This window comes from Pipistrellus hanaki (genome assembly GCF_964339955.1).
Source record: "Pipistrellus hanaki genome assembly, chromosome: 11".
Taxonomy (NCBI): domain Eukaryota; kingdom Metazoa; phylum Chordata; class Mammalia; order Chiroptera; family Vespertilionidae; genus Pipistrellus; species Pipistrellus hanaki.
The window spans coordinates 15404736-15422291 of record NC_140513.1 but is presented as its reverse complement, the minus strand read 5'-3'; the positions used below and the strand labels follow the sequence as shown (position 1 = coordinate 15422291).

Sequence of the window (17556 nt, the reverse complement as noted above, 5' to 3'; positions counted from 1 at the left end):
AGTTATCAATTAAGTTACTGAGTCAATTTTTCTATTTGTATTTCACACAAAACACATCTTTCTGCTTGCAACTTACTTAACTCTCAAAGAAAAACTTTTTGGCATAAACTGCTACTGTTAAACATGTACTGCTATTTTTTTTTAAAGTCCTGAATATATGTATTTTGTGTAAAAGTAAAGATGCTCCCAAAAGTGATAAGACATACTCCTTAAAATAAAGTAAATAAGCTTAAAAATAGAATGTCAGCGGAACAGCGAAAACATGACTTAGAAGATATCTTATAAATGCATGCCAAAATAAAAATACAAAGATCTAATTTTCCCACTACCTTGATATTTTAAAATCTTTTTACATAAACTATGCCAACACAAACACTGCAGACTTCTAGAAGTCAAACAGCAAATAGCCCAGTATGGATAACATCTCTGTGCTACAGCTAACTTTAGACACAAATCGATGGTTTCAAACACACTACTTTAAATAAGAATATCTCACTTTTCCAAATCTTAATTTGATTTTCTTTGTCAATAAATTAAAAGGTATCTAATGTGTATATGTATGTACAATATCAGAAGTGTATGTGTGTGTGTATGTATATATGTATATACACACACATACACACTTATCTATACACACCCATACACAAATCCCTGAAAAGGATTCAAACGTTCTCTCAGATTTAAAGGCCATGCTCTATTTCAAAATTACATTCAACACCCTTATGATCTCCCTCCTGCTACACTTTTGCTATACTTACACACTGAATATTATGAGAATCATGACTTCAAACTACACAGAAATTCTTAACTCAAAGCAAATGAAAGAATCAGATTTAACATGTCACTGAAAACTTTAATAGTGCCTGTATGGAGGGAAAAAGGAAGTAAAATTTGGGAGATGTCGCAAATACATTTTCCCCCTTACCCTTTGCTCAGTGTTTAGCGAAAATTATATCTCATAAGTGAAAAATATAAAACATCTGATAAGTGACTATATCTATCAGCCAATGATAAATTGGTGCACCCAAAAGGTCTCAATTTAATGTTCCCTTTCCAATCCCATCTACCTTCTGTTGCTGAGTGTTGAGTGAATTCTGCTTTTTAACAACCTATAATATCTCCCATGTCTGCAATTTTTTGTAAAATTTCTTTTGTAGAACCTTTCCTGTGTTCAAATAAATGGCTGGGATGTAGCAAAGAGATTGAGATATTCCTCTTACAGGTGAGATGAGCCACTCTGAGAATCTGAGAAATGTAAAAGTGGTGGACAAAAATGTCCCTCTTGACAAATTCTGCTTTTAAAAAATCTGATCAAGCACTGAAAGAGTAATAAACAAAAGCAAAGTTTCTCATTAAAAAGAAACAATTTACATTATACAATCACTGAAGCCACATTAAAATGCACTCTTACATTCAACCAAAAAAGGGAATGGGACTGAGAATGAGAAGGAACCTACTCCGCCATACTCTACATATGTGGGCACTCAGTAATAAAGCTACATTAACAAAGAAAAGCAAGTTCTGCGTAAGTACTGAGAGAAATCAAGTAATCCTGAGACAAAAATCTGATGAATGATAAACATTTGACAGGATCTAGAAACTGAGATTGCATTTCATAGCTCCAAATCAGTATGCTGTAACGGCAATGACTGCTATTGGTCACAATGTGAAGAGGCCTACATGTGTACACTGAACCATTTACCCTACCCCACTCCATCTCTGCACCAAAGCACCATAAATTTGGATAAAAATGATTACTTATTGAAAATCACTTAAAATAGCAATGAAAAAAAACAACCTTTAGAATCCTTACCAAAATATGAAAAGAAAAGGCAAACACTCACCAAGCCCACAATATAGCTTTCAAGATACTTAGATAAAACTCTAACCTATTGTATCATAAGCACATAATAAGGCACATAATTAGAAATTAAGTAAATACACAGTAATTCTGAATAAGTATTACAGATTATAGTGGTACAAAAACCCTTGAGATTAATTTTTTTTCTAAAAGAAGACCTTACCAAAAATAACTTTTAAAAATCTGTCAAACCATATGATAGACCTGAATATTTTCCTTAAGACTGTAAACTTTTTCTGAAAACAATTATAAAAAAGTAGTTTATAAGTAGAATTTTTTTTTTTTTTAGTTTTCTAAGATCATATTATATTACTCAGCAAATGTATCATTTTGAAATTTAAAACATGATTTTTTCCTAAGAAAATTACTGATTATTCTGACACTTTAATTGATCCTGGTTGGATTCCACTTAATTTTCTTGGGACAGTTGAGATGCTTCATTTCTCCAAATACTCTTAAAAAATTAAAGATATGCAATATTCATAGGAGTATCTTACCAGTGGGGAAGGGGGAACTGAAAGAAAACCATAAAGTTTATAAATCTGCTTCCAACACAAACCAATTTGTTTATGTATAACCATCAATATATGCCAAATAATTGATGTAATTTATACATGAACAAATTCTGAATCATCAAGTTAAAAACTTGGTTGTAAGAAATTGAAATTACTTATATCAAGTAATTTTAAAAGTTGTCACATTTAATTTTTTAAAGTACAAAGGAGTTTAGAAATGTATAAGGCTGATCTGGTCCCAAACTAAAAGAGTCTGTCCTTTTGAAATCCAATTTAATATGGGGATTTAAATTACTGGAAAAAAAATTTTTCCCCCTGAAGATTATTTTTATAGGAACTATGATATAAAGGAAAAACACCCCTTTGATCACAGATTGGCAGGGGGGAAAACATTCCTTAATTTTTTGAATATACTTAAACAGCAAACTCAGAAAAAAACTCATTTTTGTAAAAGAGGCAGAATTGGTCTTGAGTTGCTTCAGTCTATGTCTGAACATTTTACTGCTATAATGGTCCAGTCTTAGAAGAAAAATTCACAGAAAATCAGATTGTAGATTTTGAGAAGGAAACTCTGAGGTGGTGATTCTCTCCAAGGTCATGGTTATGAAGCTCAATGAGGGCCTGGATGGCTTCTTCCACAGATCCCAACTGAATAAGGGCCATTTTGCGGTCTTTCCTAAAAATGGGATAAGAAATATAAAAAGGGGATAGAATTAATTTTGTCTCTAAACTTTCTCTCCAACCCTAGAAGACTTCTTGAAATGACCCTAACATTTGCATACCATATTAAAAATAAGGTTAACGTGTTTCTTAAAAGCAAGGACTTACTGAAAGAATTTAAAAGCCTTCACTGAACATCCAGCTTCTGTGAAAAGGTTCTTCAGATCATCCATTGTAACGGAAGGTCTGTGAAAACATCAGAGTCCATCAAATATCTTAGAGCCCTAATTCTCAAATAAAGCAAAGATTAACTTGCAATCGTTAAATCTCCAGTGTAGCTCACATTTCATAGAGACTAAAGCCATGCAATGAAAACATGAGTTGGAACTTCCCTGAAGATGTTCGAGGTTGACACATACCACATATATATCCTCAAACAACAGAATTTAGTCTCAAATCTTTTGCAAACAATGTGGACAGGTACATGAAGACCAAGAAAAATCTATCTATATAGGGGCAGGCAAAAGTAGGTTTACAGCTGTGAGTAGCGGCCAGTGAACTGCCACACGTCCAAAACGGAATCCATCCTTGAGTCTAGAGATGCTTATGGCGTACAAAGGACTAGAAAGTTTATTCTTGTTTTATTATTAACTATTGTATTACAACTATAAACCTACTTTTGCCCACCTCTGTACTTATTCTTTCAAAGGATTTAGTACTCATTCAACAGACTTCAGTAATTAACTCTAGTACTTCCAAAGCTAGTTCTGACTTATCAACTGTAGTCCAGAGTTCTGCATTTTATTTTTTTTAAATTCACACCCAAGGACATGCGTGGGGCGGGGGTGGGGGTGGGGGCGGCGGGTGAGAGAGAGATGGGTTGCCAAATGGGGACCAAACCTGCACCCAAAAGGTGCCCTGCCTAGAAATCGAACTGGCAACCTTTCAGTGCCCCAGACGACATCCAACCGAGCCACGCCAGCTGGCCAGCATTCTCCATATTGAACTGCTTTCAGGGTGATTATAAGTATGTGTAATTGCCAGGCTCTTGGGTGGCCCCCAATTACTCTCACTTCTTAGAATTCACGCCCTCAAATATACCCTTGCCACACTGAACAGGGATGCCCTCCGTAACCTTGAAAGGTACTGTAGAAATGACACACGTAACTGCAGTGCCCACCACACCTTCTATTTAATCATTAGCTTTGGAGGAACCAGCTGCTATTTCATGAGGACACTAAAGCAGCCACATGGAGAGACCCTGGTGACAAGCAACTGAGGGTCTCCTGTCAAAAACTAGGCACATGAATGAGCCACTTTGGAAGCCAGTCCTCCAGCCCCAGTTACATCTTCAGATGCAGCCTTATGGTAGACTCTCAGCCAAAACCACCCAGGTAAGCAATGTCTGGATTCTTGACTTGCAGCTACAGTATGAGATAATGAACGCTTATTATTGTGTTCCGTTTTGGGGTGATCCTTCTGAAGCAGATGACCAAGACAGCGAGTGGCCTATCGCTCCAGAGTCAACTGACTAAAAGCAGACTCACTTCACAACGGCCAGCGAGGCTGGTGTGGCAGAAAAGTCACCGGCTCTGCAGGGAGACAGGTCTGTCTAGTTCTTATTCACTTGGTATGTCTCTTGAAGTAAGTTACTTAACCCGAGCCTCTCAGTTTCATTGATAAAATGAAACTCATTTCCTCATTTCAAAGGTTATCTATGGATAAACTGATAGGCAAAAAGTAGAATACAGTAGTCCCCCCCTTACAGTTTCACTTTCTACAGTTTCAGCTACCAGTAGTTTAAAAAATTAAATGGAAAATTCCAGAAATAAACAATTCCTAAGTTTTAAATTGGATGCCATTCTGAGTGGTGTGATGAAATCTGCCATCCTGCTCCACTGTGCCTAAGAAATGAATCACTGATCAGCTGCTTCCTGCACGCCCCCCCCCCCCCCCCACTGGCTACCGAGCCCACAACCTGGGCATGTGCCCTTGACCGGAATCCAACCTGGGCCCCCTCAGTCCCCAGGCTGATGTTCTATCTACTGAGCTAAACCAGCTAAGGGCTAATTTCAGAGTTTTTGCCTCTCCTAAAATACACTGTTTATAATAATAATTATATTAATTATTAACCAGCAGTAGGATAATAACTAATTAGGTACATACGGGATGTTGGAGAGATGCAGCGTGGCTGACGGTGGGAAAATATTCTGGAAGTTTTTAGAGCCAGGCTTTTTAAAGCGATGCAAAGGACTATTACTAAAATCCTTAGTCAGACCTTGGTCTTCTTGTCCCTCTCGAGGAAGCTGGACGGACTGATGTTTGGACAGTGTAGCACGGAGCACTTTGCCATAAAGTCTCTGACCGTTCAGATGGTTCATTGCTGGTGCACAGGAAGAAAATAAGGAAAGTTTGGGTATTAAGATAGAGCCTCTATAAAATTTGTCTCAATTATCATAAAATCTTTTTATTTAGTTATTTACAATTTTTAATTATATTGTCAGTTTGTGGGTTAGAATGGTTTTAAATTTTAAAACTCTTCCATATATTGTAGAAATGTATTAGATGATTTATTTTACAATAACAAAAAGAAAAACAGTCAAACAAAAAACAATTATCTTCCTAGGAAGTTCCAGAGTGCCTGGAACATAACAAGTGTTCAGGAAATGGCTATTGAATAAGTTAGTTTAATCTCAAGCAAAGCATTTTTTACAACAGTTCCGAGTGGTAACATTTTGTATAGCCACTATAACAACGAACAGAGAGGCCACCGAATGACACTGTCATGCGCCGTCATCGTGATGCTTGCCCAAACTTTTATGCCAAGCAACAGTTCTAGAAAACTTAATTAGGAACGAAAGCAAATAAATAGTCGAATATAATAAAATTAAACAAAGCAAGTGATGTTTAATAGATTAAACTTAGAGAAAAGCCCTAGAATCAAAGTTCTAAATAGCAATAAGTAGAAAACAAACTTTGAAGAGTAATAAATATTTTTAATTTTTATAAAATACAAACAAGTCCAAATAATGAAGATAGTACCACAAAGAGGTACTTTTCGGGAAAGTATATTTCTATTAGCTATAAGTTTGCTCATTTTGTAGGAAAATACACATAAAAAGGGGAAGGTCACCACAGTTATAACTATTAATCATCAGTACCTAGCTGAGCTTGATTTGCATCTGCCATCTGAACCAAAGCATTTTCTTTCTTATTAAACATAATCTTCACTCGATGTACATCACCATAGACTCCTAATTAGAAAGACAAAACAATTTTTAATGTCTGTGTTGTATTTATTAATACATTTAAAGAAGATTTCTTTTTCCATATTATACAGGGTGGGGCAAAAGTAAGTTCAGTTTTGAGTACATGAAACACAGTTTATTCTTATATTAATTATTGTATTATTTTTCATATGAACAACTATAAACCTACTTTTGCCCAATCCTGTATATATTCTCTGAGGTATTCCATATACATGCTCCCAAATTTGTATCCCTTCTATGTTCCAGATCTCCCCTTTCCTCTTCCAACTTCAGTGTTCACAAACTCGGTTCGCAGTTATTATCATTATCCGAATACTTGCTCTAGTCAGACACTTGGGATTCAGTTTTTTTACTTCCTTTTCTTAAATTCTTTTTTTTAATAAAAATATTTTTAATGATTTCAGAGAGGAAAGGAGAGGGAGAGAGAGATAGAAACATCAATGTTGAGGGAGAATCATTGATCAGCTGCCTCTTGCATGCCCTACATTAGGGATCAAGCCCACAACCTGGACCTGTGCCCTGACCGGGAATTGAACCGTGGTCTCCTGGTTCATAGGTTGATGCTCAACCACTGACCCATGCCGGCCAGGCCTTTCCTTAGATTCTTACATCCAATCCACCTTCAGCACTGATTGATTTTATGGCCTAAATATCTCTCACATTTGCCTACTTCCTCCCATCCTCATTACCATCCAAGCTATCATCACAACAGCCTCCTAATTGATCTTTCACATCCAAGTTTTCTACACTGGGGTTCGCCATAGTGGGTCCTACATCCCAAAGGACAGGCAAAATGACTCATTAGGGTGTGGGAGGAAAGTAATTAGACTTTTTTAAACACTGGTTTGTTAAAAACACCAATGTGAAACACGACATTTTACAAATTTTTAGCATATATATATAAAATTACAGGCAGAAATTTCTATAATAAGGGCATTTTCTCCTTTTTGTCATTCCGCATATTAAAATATACTGCAGTTTATGTGCTAATAGGTATCACCAATGTTACAAAAATAAGACTCTGAGGTAGTTGCATCATTACCATACTTTGTAATGTGATGAAAATTTTCAAGGCACACAAAGGAGTGCTGATTATCTTGTGGGCAAGCACCTAAGAGCAACTGAACTTAGCAATGAATGGTACTTTTAAAGTTTAAAACAAAAAGACAAGTATTCTAAATTTTCTGTTCTTTTCAAAAATGACAAGTGGCTGAAATAGATATTATTTTTTTTTTAAAACAAACCCCCACACACAATTTGTTCTTCAAGCTGAGAGTGTAATTTTTTTAAATGAGAAATTAACTACTTTTAGAAACAAATGTGTTTGGACAAAGAGATATAAAAATTTACCAATAATACATGATTTCATTACTGAAAACTAACAGAAATGTGTCATCAATAAAAACTTTTATTGTAAATGAGCATGGAAGATCTCTGTGGGATGATCAAAATGTTCTAAAACTCGGCTTTGAAAATAATGCACAATTCCGTATTGTTGTGTACCTATAAATGACACCTTAAAAACACAGCTTAAAACACCTATTATCCACTCAAAAAATTTAAAACAATTTTTTATAGTATTAAAAATTCTTCTAAATGAAGTGAGTTTCAACTCCATTTGTTAAAAATATTCTCACGCAATAGTTTCAAGATCAACTAATTTAACAAGAGAAAAAATTTAATTTTTCAAAGTACAACAAAAAATAGTGAATTAAACTGAAAAAATTAGTATCATAATTAGGTGTAGCAACAATGAAACACTTCCATTTATACTGCATATATTTGTGAGGTTTCTTTTTCAGTTTGATAACCATTAAGATCAAGTACTAAAATAAAGTGAATTTAGAATCAGACCTTAGAATACTGAATGAAAAATATTTCTGACAATAATGAAGCATATTATATCATACTAGAGGCCTGGTGCATGAAATTTGTGCGGGAAGGGGGGGGGGGCGCGTCCCTCAGTCCAGCCTGCAACCTCTCCAATATGGGACCCCTCGAGGGATGGCTGACTGCCAGCTTAGGCCTGATCCAGAAGCACTTCCCGGCTCCAGAAGCTCTCTCACTGCTAATGCCTGTGAAAGGTATTTGCCCTCCTTTTCCTGCCTGGTTAATGCTTACTGATTTTTCACAAGTTAGTTTTAACTATAATTTCTCTTGGCATACCATCTCTGATTCCCTCAGCTAGGTTAGGACTCCCAGCCATACATTCCCTTTTTAAATAAAATTTTATTGTACTTACTTACTAATACTCTATCCTCAGTGTCAAACTTGGCAAATAAGAGACAGTCAATAAATATTACTGAATGATGAAATGTATTCAATTCTTATCATAGATAATATTAAAAATACCAAAAAAAAAGAGAAACTTACCAAATAGGATAAACAGCCCATGGGGTGTGATAAGCTGAAAAAGGATAATACAAAATATAGATGTCTGACTAATATAAGTAAAAATTTTAAAATAAGTTTACTTGTAGTAATAACAGTTGACTTTGTTTAAAGCATTTATTTTATATATTTCCTCTATATATACTAGTGATGAACTTTAATAAAAATTCTTAAAATAAACTTAAATTTTTTATTTGAATACAACTCTTGATCAGAAGCTACTGTAGGCCTCCTTCTGAAAGACTATGTTACAATGCTTTCCGACTCACATCAGGATTGAGATTGGTGACAAGCAGAACAGAATTTCCTGGTATACCACCAGCCCCAGGAATGGCCATTCTTCCAGTGACAGCAGAGGAGGTGAGGGCCAGAGGACCAAGAGCTCCAGGAATACCTGGCACTGACAGACCTTTTTAAAAACATCAAGAGCATTTCGTATTTTAGTTATCTGAAGGTTACAACAGTTGATAAATAAATTAATTAAGACAAAAAGAAAAAATAAATAAAGAAGAAAATGTGTCAGGGCATATACAGAAGGCAATCTATCAATGTTTCTTTCCCTCTCCCTCCCGTTTGACACCCTTCTCCCCCTGTTCCCTTCCACTCTATAAAAAATATAGGACATCAGAAAAAATCATTTCAAAGTGAACTTTGAAAAAGATCACCTGTAGCTTGAGGAAATCCAATGGCTGGACCAAATCCAGCAGCCCCTGCATATGGTGAGGACATTATACCTGGTGCACCTAATGGAAAAGAGAAGCTAAAATAAACATATTGCCTTCTATAAGTATGGTTATCAAAGCAATATAAAATGGCTGTAAGGGCATATTACTGATAAAGAATTCTATTGTGAAGTAAAAATTTATTCAATAGGTGATCGCTATTGTAGAGTCTCTGCCACTTTCAGAAGCTAACCCCTTCCAGCTGAGCTCAAGGTGAAGAGTACAGCTTAGCTGTTATTTAGTTTTGAGTTATTAGTTTGTTATTTAGGTTGAAATTCTTGCCCTTATTTAAAGGATTGTTTCTATGTAAAAGTCATTAAATACTTATTAGGTTGCATACCTGTGGGGCACTGCATTGATAAAAAGGAAATATGAAATAAAAATCCTTGCCTCGCCAAAACCGGTTTGGCTCAGTGGATAGAGCGTCGGCCTGCGGACTGAAAGGTCCCGGGTTCGATTCCGGTCAAGGGCATGTACCTTGGTTGCGGGCTCATCCCCAGTAGGGGGTGTGCAAGAGGCAGCTGATCGATGATTCTCTCTCATCGATATTTCTAACTCTCCATCCCTCTCTCTTCCTCTCTGTAAAATATCAATAAAATATATTTTTTTTAAAAAAATCCTTGCCTCTGAGAGGTTTACAAACAAATTAAACATATAATTAGAGGAGAGAGAATCCAAGATGGCTGCTCGGGTAGGCACCTAGCCGCAGCCGCACGCAACAATTTCAATAAAATACAACTAAAATATAAAATGGACATTACCCAGAACCACAGGAAAGTCAACTGACTGGAAATTCTACAACGAGAAGCAAGGAGAAAACCAGAAGAAAGCGCGGAGGAGCTGTAAAAGCCCAAGGTACGGAGACAGGCGGCGCACGCGGAGAGGACGGAGCCGGAGAGGAGGGAGGCCGAGTGCCTGGCGGGCGTTCCCTAGCGGGAAGGAGATAAACACTCCGACTGTGCTGGGCCCCCAACTGCTCTGAACCCCCGTTCTAGGCCAGACCCCGGGGACCCAGGCTCATCCAGAGGGAGCTGGGCTGTAAGGCGGCGAAAGGAGGTCCCAGAGGCGCACACACAGCGCGCAGAGAAGGGCCGGCCGGCTGTGCCGTAGGGCTGCCCTGGCGGGAAGGAGACAGGCTCCAGACTGCTCTGAACGCCACCTCCAACTCCACTTCCAACTGAACTGAACCCCAGTTTCGGGCCCATTGCGGGAGAGCTTACACTGTTTGGTAGCAGGCGAAAATCGAGGGCACCTTTCTCTCAGAGGTGCTTGCAACAAGTACTGAAGGACCCTGAGTCTCAGGAGTCGCATAGGGCGGGGCTGACGGAAGCCAAGGCTGTAGGCTCCACCCTGAAACCCCACCCCATCAGAAAAGCTGCCTGCGAAAATGCCTAAACCAAATAGATCACAAAGGAAAGAAATGGAGGACAAAAAGCGACTGGATATAGAGTTCAAAACCACACTTATAGGGTTTTTCAAGAGACTCCTAGAAAAGGCCGATAAAATAAATGAGACCTATGAGGATATGAAAAGGGATCAACAAGAAATGCTAAGGGATCAACAAGAAATAAAGAATACATTGTCTGAAATAAAAAATATGATACAGAGTCCTAAAAACAGAATAGAAGATCGCAAGAATCAAGTCAAAGATTTGGAACATAAAGAGCCAGAAGACACTCCTCTGCAGAAGCTAGAAGGCAAGAGAATCCAGAAAATTGAAGATAATGTAAGAAACCTCTGGGACAACTTCAAACGATCCAACATCAGAATCATGGGGGTCCCAGAAGATGAGAGAGAGCAAGATATCGAAAACATACTGAAAGAAATAGTGACAGAAAACTTCCCCCACCTGGGGAAAGAATTGGACTTACAAGTCCAGGAAGCACACAGAACTCCAAATAAGAGGAATCCAAAGAGGACCACACCAAGACAAATCATAATTAAGATTCCAAGAGCAAAGGACAAAGAGAGAATATTAAAAGCAGCAAGAGCTAAGCAGGTGGTTACCTATAAAGGAGCACCTATACGATTGTCAGCTGATTTCTCAACAGAAACCATGCAGGCCAGACGGGAATGGCAAGAAATATTCAAGGTGATGAATAGCAAGAACCTACAGCCAAAAATACTCTACCCAGCAAAGCTATCACTCAGAATCGAAGGTCAGATAAAGAGCTTCACTAATAAAAAAAAGCTAAAGGAGTTCATCACCACCAAACCAGAATTATATGAATTGCTGAAGGGGGTTCTTTCAGAAGAGAAAGTAAATAAAGATAAAAATTATGAACAACAAATACGTAACTATCAACAAGTGAATCTAAAAACCAAGGAAATTAAAAAAAAAAATCTGATGAACAATATTAACTGTTGAATATAATAGAATCAGAGGTATGGAAGGGGAGTGAACTGATGATTCTTGGGGAAAAGGGGAGAGGGGAATGTGGGAAGAGACTGAACATAAACTGTGCACCTATGGATGAGGACAATGGGGAGTGGGGAAAGGGCAGAGGGTAGGGTGGGAAGGGGGGGAAAGGAACACTTGTAATAATATGAACAATAAAAATTTATTAAAAAAAAATAATAAAATAAAATAAAATGTGAAAAAAAAACAAAACATATAATTAGAGGAGATTCATATGCTGAGGATCTAGTGGTTTAAGTATAAATGCACTACAAGTGGTCTAAGAAGGAGGGACCACAGAGGACTCACTGTGATTTTTTGGAGTAGGTTTCTCAGGGGGTAAAACTTGAGCAGCTAGGCATTATGCATTGAAAAGCACAGTGGTTAGTGTGCACTAGATGCTAAACTAATGCTGGTACTCTTCCTTTCCTTTCAGAAACCTGGTGACCATGCATCATCAACAAAAAACAGGACTTAGTTCCAATGGAGGAGTCAGTATTAATAGGAAAACAATTTGGTTTTGGACATGTGAAGGTGGAGGTAAAGACCTTCAAATGGAAATGCCCAAGAGTGGAAATGAGGGGGCCAACTCAAAATAACAATAAGACAGAGATTTATAAATCATCTATGTAGAAATAAATGAAGCTGAATGAATGAGAGTGCCACCAGAAAGGGCACGCGACAAGAAACTTAAAGAGCTAAAAACAAAACCTGGGAATATCAATTGGTATACTTAAACAGTAGAGGAAAGAAGAGGAACATTCTAAAAGAGAAAGAAAAAGTCTTAGAAATAGGAAAAAAAAGTGAATTCTAGTTCTTCAGGACCTAGAGAATCAAAGTTATTTTGGAGAAGAAGTTCAATAGAGATTAAAAAGAATGAGAAATGTGAAAGATAAAAAATAGTTTTAGAGCAGCAGAGAAAAGTTAGATTGTAAGAGTCAAAGGGAGGGTTTTGTTTTTTAATAATAGGGTGATGAATATATTTATAGAAGAAGAATATAGGCTGCATTTTCCAGAGGAGTTAAAAGCTTATGTAAGTTTATTCTCTTCATGAAAGACATTTAACAGAATTAGTTAAATATATAGCTGTGATTTATTAAAATAATTCAAGAAAATATATAGTCATTGAGACTTCAGAGGTAGAGCTAGCAGAGAGAACTAGAAACACAAAATAAATGACAGAATAACTGATGTAATTAGAAGGGAGGCATATTTACTGTAAGCATATTTTGAGCCAAGCCTATCTAGCGCTAAGGAAGTACTAAACAAAGCAGACAAGAATCTCTGTCCTTGCTAAACTTACATTCCAGTCAACCGAAGATCATAGTTAAATGACTCATTTTTACAAAGAATAACTATAGTTAAGGCATAAAGAAAGACAACAAAGGGACTTCAATATGGATATGAGTAATTATAAAAATGTACAATACGAAGTTAATCATAAGAAGAAGTATGGTCCATTTTATTACTGTTGCCAAATATTCACTTGCCCCTTTCATGTGACTTGCAGTGACTCCTGTGGGAGGAGCGTGCATTTCTATGCAATTCCCACTGCATATGATCATGTCATAGGAACACACAGACAGACGTGCTGCCTCTGTACAGAAGTTTTAAGAGGTATGAGAGTGTAAATCAGCTCTCTTATTTTTACTTTCTGCCATAAGAATGCATGTCTCCAATGGAGTGAGTGACATCTTCAGCCTAAGCCCTGATCACAAAGGTGTATGAATGAAGGTTACAAAAGCAGATTCACAGCTGCCTAAGTGTTGATGCCATGAAATGAATAAATGTTAACTGCTGTAAACCCAGAGATTTGGGGGGACAAAAGAGATTCTCTTTAAACACAACAAAGTGACCAACCAGTATAGATGTCTACTGAGAGAGGTATGAGTCAGATCAGCAGTAGGTTTTAGAAAAATGAGGAAAATTTTGAGATATCACAGAACATAAATTAGTGATAAATACAAGAACTGGCAACCAATCATCAGGGTCAAATTTTTAATAATTGTTTCCCAGTAGGATATAATGATTAATAAGGATATCTGTTAAAATTTGAAAAAAGATTTATTTACTAAGTTTCCATAAATCTTTGCTCCTCAAATAAGCAGAAACAAAAAACATTTTAGCAAAGTAACCTGGTAAGCAATAGGTTAGTATCTTTATGAAAAGATTATACAAACCTTTAAGGAAAAAGTCTAAGATTTGAATGATTAAGAATAGATATTTTGCATTTGGAAAATGCAGAACCAAAATAGCAATTAAGGCCAGATAAATTAATAGACAGCATTGAAACCAGTTTATCATTGTTATTTATAATAACAAAAACCAAAAGAAACCTGTCAGAAACCACTTTAATAAGTGCTTGTAGGGATTCAGAATGAGTCACCTCAAGACATGCCTCTATGGTATGCAGATTATTTTGAGATCAAGGCAACAGAGACCCTGAAGACTCAAGAGAAACTTCTGCCACCATTGAACTCCCTAGAAAAATTTAAATTAGAGGCCTTGTATATAATAAGAATTATCATCAGAAATAACATTTTATGATCTATATGGCAGGGCAAACTACTAGTTACTGAATCCATATCTGCTCTTATCGCCCTGTGATGACCTTCCTCCTTTCTGAAGCCCCAATGCAGAATGCCATATTGCCTCATTTGTTAATATGTACCTCATTTTCTCTTTCTGTCTTTGAACCTCTCATGTATGTGGGGGTCTCTCTCTCTCTCACAAATGTGGGGCTCCCCTGTGTACGTATGCACTTACAGCTGGCTGTTTTTTTCTTGCTAATTTGCCTTATGTAGGTTTGATTCTTAGACCAGCTGAAAGGACCTTGAGGGAAAAGGAAAGTTTCTTCCTCCCTCGTATGATCAAAGTTCCTATCACCAAGAACAGAAAAAACCGGCAGCGTGTGTCTCTTGACATCATAAATTGAGAAAGACATATTATTTCAGCAAAAAACCCCCCCACAAACTCATATTGAGAGACATTCTACACAATACCTGACTTGAACTCTTAAAAAAATGAAAAGGTCATGCAAGACAAAGAATAAAGACAAATAAATTAGGCCTGATACTGGTTTGGATCTTTTCCAGAAAAAATTCTCTTATAAAAGAATATTGTTTCACAACTGTCAAAATTTTAAAAGTTTTATGGATTAGATAATAGTAGTGCATGAATGTTAATTTCCTGGTTTTGATAACTGTATTTAGTTAAGAATGACCTCGTTCTTAGAAAATACACAATGAGTATTTAGAAGTAAAGGGGCATCATGCCTGCAACTTACTCTCCAGTGACTCAGGGGGATAAAAAACTTACCTACCTACTTACACACACACTCACACACTCAGAGAGATGATAAAGTACATGTGGCATGATGTTTATAATTGAGGAATCTGGACGAATGATATAAGGCAATTCTTTGTACTATTCTTACAACTTAAATTATTTCAAAACAGTTACTAAAATACTATAAATTTTAGAATATATATATATATATATATATATATATATATATATATATATATATATATAGCTTTACGATGTCAGGGCAACAAAAAGATTTCTTAAACAACACACAAAAAAAACACAAACATAAAGAAAACGGCAAATAAATTTGACTACACAAAAGTACTATAAAGCCAAAAATGAAAGAAATGCATATAGCTAACACATATAACAAAAAAAGTGTTTTGAGCCGAAACCGGTTTGGCTCAGTGGTAGAGCTTCGGTCTGCGGACTGAAAGGTCCCGGGTTCGATTCCGGTCAAGGGCACGTATCTTGGTTGTGGCACATCCCCGGTAGTAGGTGTGCAAGAGGCAACTGGTCGATGTTTCTCTCTCACCGACGTTTCTAGCTTTCTATCTCTCTCCCTTCCTCTCTGTAAAAAATCAATAAAATATATTTTAAAAAAAAAAAAGTGTTTTGAGAGATTAAAAAAAAAATACGACAAATAAACAAGGAAAAGCAATAAACCACACGCAAAATTAGGCAAAAGAGATAGACAAATTCAGAAGAACGACCAATAAACAAATAAAAAATATGTTCAACCTTCTTAATTAGGAGCAGCACTGGTCATAATGGCCTCAAACTAAAATAACCCAAATGTCTATCCACAATAGAATGGATAAACACAACTGTGGTATATTTACATAATGGGAATCTATACACTTGACAGTATTGAGAATGAATAAGCAACAGTCACATACATAAATATGAATGTCTCACAAGTCACACAAAAAAACAAGTAACATAATTCCATTTATGTAAGATTCTAAAGATAGGGAAAAAATTTTTTAAATTAGCACTTAGGGCTGTATAATACATGGTAAAAACAACAACAAATTAAAAATAAAAAGCTAAAAAAGCAAAAGAATGATTATCACCAAATTTGAGACTGATTATCTTTTAAGTGGGAGAATTAATTAATGAGAAGGGTACAAAGAGTACTTCCTTGGAATGTATAAATATTTGATTTTTTAACCTAGGTAACTATTACCTAGGTATTAAAATATATTTACATGTTTCATAAGCTTTTCTATTGATATAATACAAGGTGGGGCAAAAATAGGTTTACAGTTGTGAGTACACAAAACAGTTTATGCTTGTATTACTACTTATTAATTATTCAATTATTTTCCATATGAACAACTGTAAACCCACCTTTGCACCACCCTGTATGTATCACTAAAAACTGGGACAAAGTGCTTAAAACGTAACCCTAGAAATTTTCAATGTCGACCTTTAAAAAAGAGAAAGAACACACTGAGGTAGGAAAAAGGTCACGAGTGTGGTGTTTCAGAAGCTTAGAGAAAAAAGGGAATAGTGAACGTTCACACATACATAAAAAAGCATTGTTCTCTGATGAATCACTTATCTTAGGATGTAGCATCACTTTGCAACAACTATGAATTTATTAACACAATGAAAAAGGATGTTAACATTCTGACACTTTATATTCAGAAACCAAAATTCTTAACTGTATTTTTTGAAATGTCCCCTTTACATGATGCAGAACATTAATTACACTGACACTATATATTCAGTTATTGGAGTAAGTGTTGTACTGCATTTGACAGCCAGTTTTGGCAAACTTGAATGATAGCCTCAATTTCTATCATGTTACTGAAACAGTAATTACAAAGACCTTTGGCTCTGCAGAATCAGACATGTAAGTAAAAGCTGGTAACAAATAAAACACAAAAATTGATCAGACCGAAACAGAATCTTCAACAACTTTAGGAATGAGAACTTAACAGTTCAATAGACTTTTTCAGTTATAAAGAACAAAAAGCTTTGATACTTGAAAAACAAAGTTACAAAGTATTTTCTTGAGAATTTTAGACAATTATTTGGCTAAGGATTTTTTTTTCTCATTGTGAAATGAAGATAGACTAAATATCACTTAAGGTCTCAATAAACAATATTTTATGGTGTCATTTGGGAAAATAATGAATCAAAAAGGGTAATACAATTATTACTTTATCTAAATATAAATCACACTTTCAAGAGTTGCAAAACCAAAAAGTACACATTAACCTAGTGACATATCCAACGGGGCCATCTACTGCTTTTTCCTTAACATAAAGTTTTATTTAAAAAGCATGTATAAATGTATTGAGAACTAGTTTTCAATAAAAGAAGGAAGCCCTTCAGAGCAACATTTTCAGATAATTCAGAAGACTACCTTTATTAATGTAAAAATGCAACTTCCCACAAACTTAAGTTTAAAGATGGAAGT

At 36.0% G+C, this 17556-nt stretch overlaps 1 protein-coding gene across 6 annotated transcripts in view; it reads right to left on the bottom strand.

The window, feature by feature from the left end:
• Positions 1–832: 832 nt before the first annotated feature.
• PTBP3 (polypyrimidine tract binding protein 3) overlaps positions 833–17556 on the bottom strand; it is a 57971-nt gene continuing 41247 nt past the window's right edge. For all 6 annotated transcript variants that reach the window (XM_084899216.1, XM_084899218.1, XM_084899221.1 and 3 more), the window contains 7 exons: positions 9362–9439; positions 8966–9105; positions 8679–8712; positions 6198–6290; positions 5203–5419; positions 3205–3282; positions 833–3052 (listed from right to left, as the gene is read on the bottom strand). In XM_084899216.1, coding sequence (XP_084755342.1) covers positions 2920–3052; positions 3205–3282; positions 5203–5419; positions 6198–6290; positions 8679–8712; positions 8966–9105; positions 9362–9439 — 773 coding nt within the window. In that variant the 3' untranslated portion in view covers positions 833–2919. The remainder of the gene's footprint in view (positions 3053–3204; positions 3283–5202; positions 5420–6197; positions 6291–8678; positions 8713–8965; positions 9106–9361; positions 9440–17556) is intronic.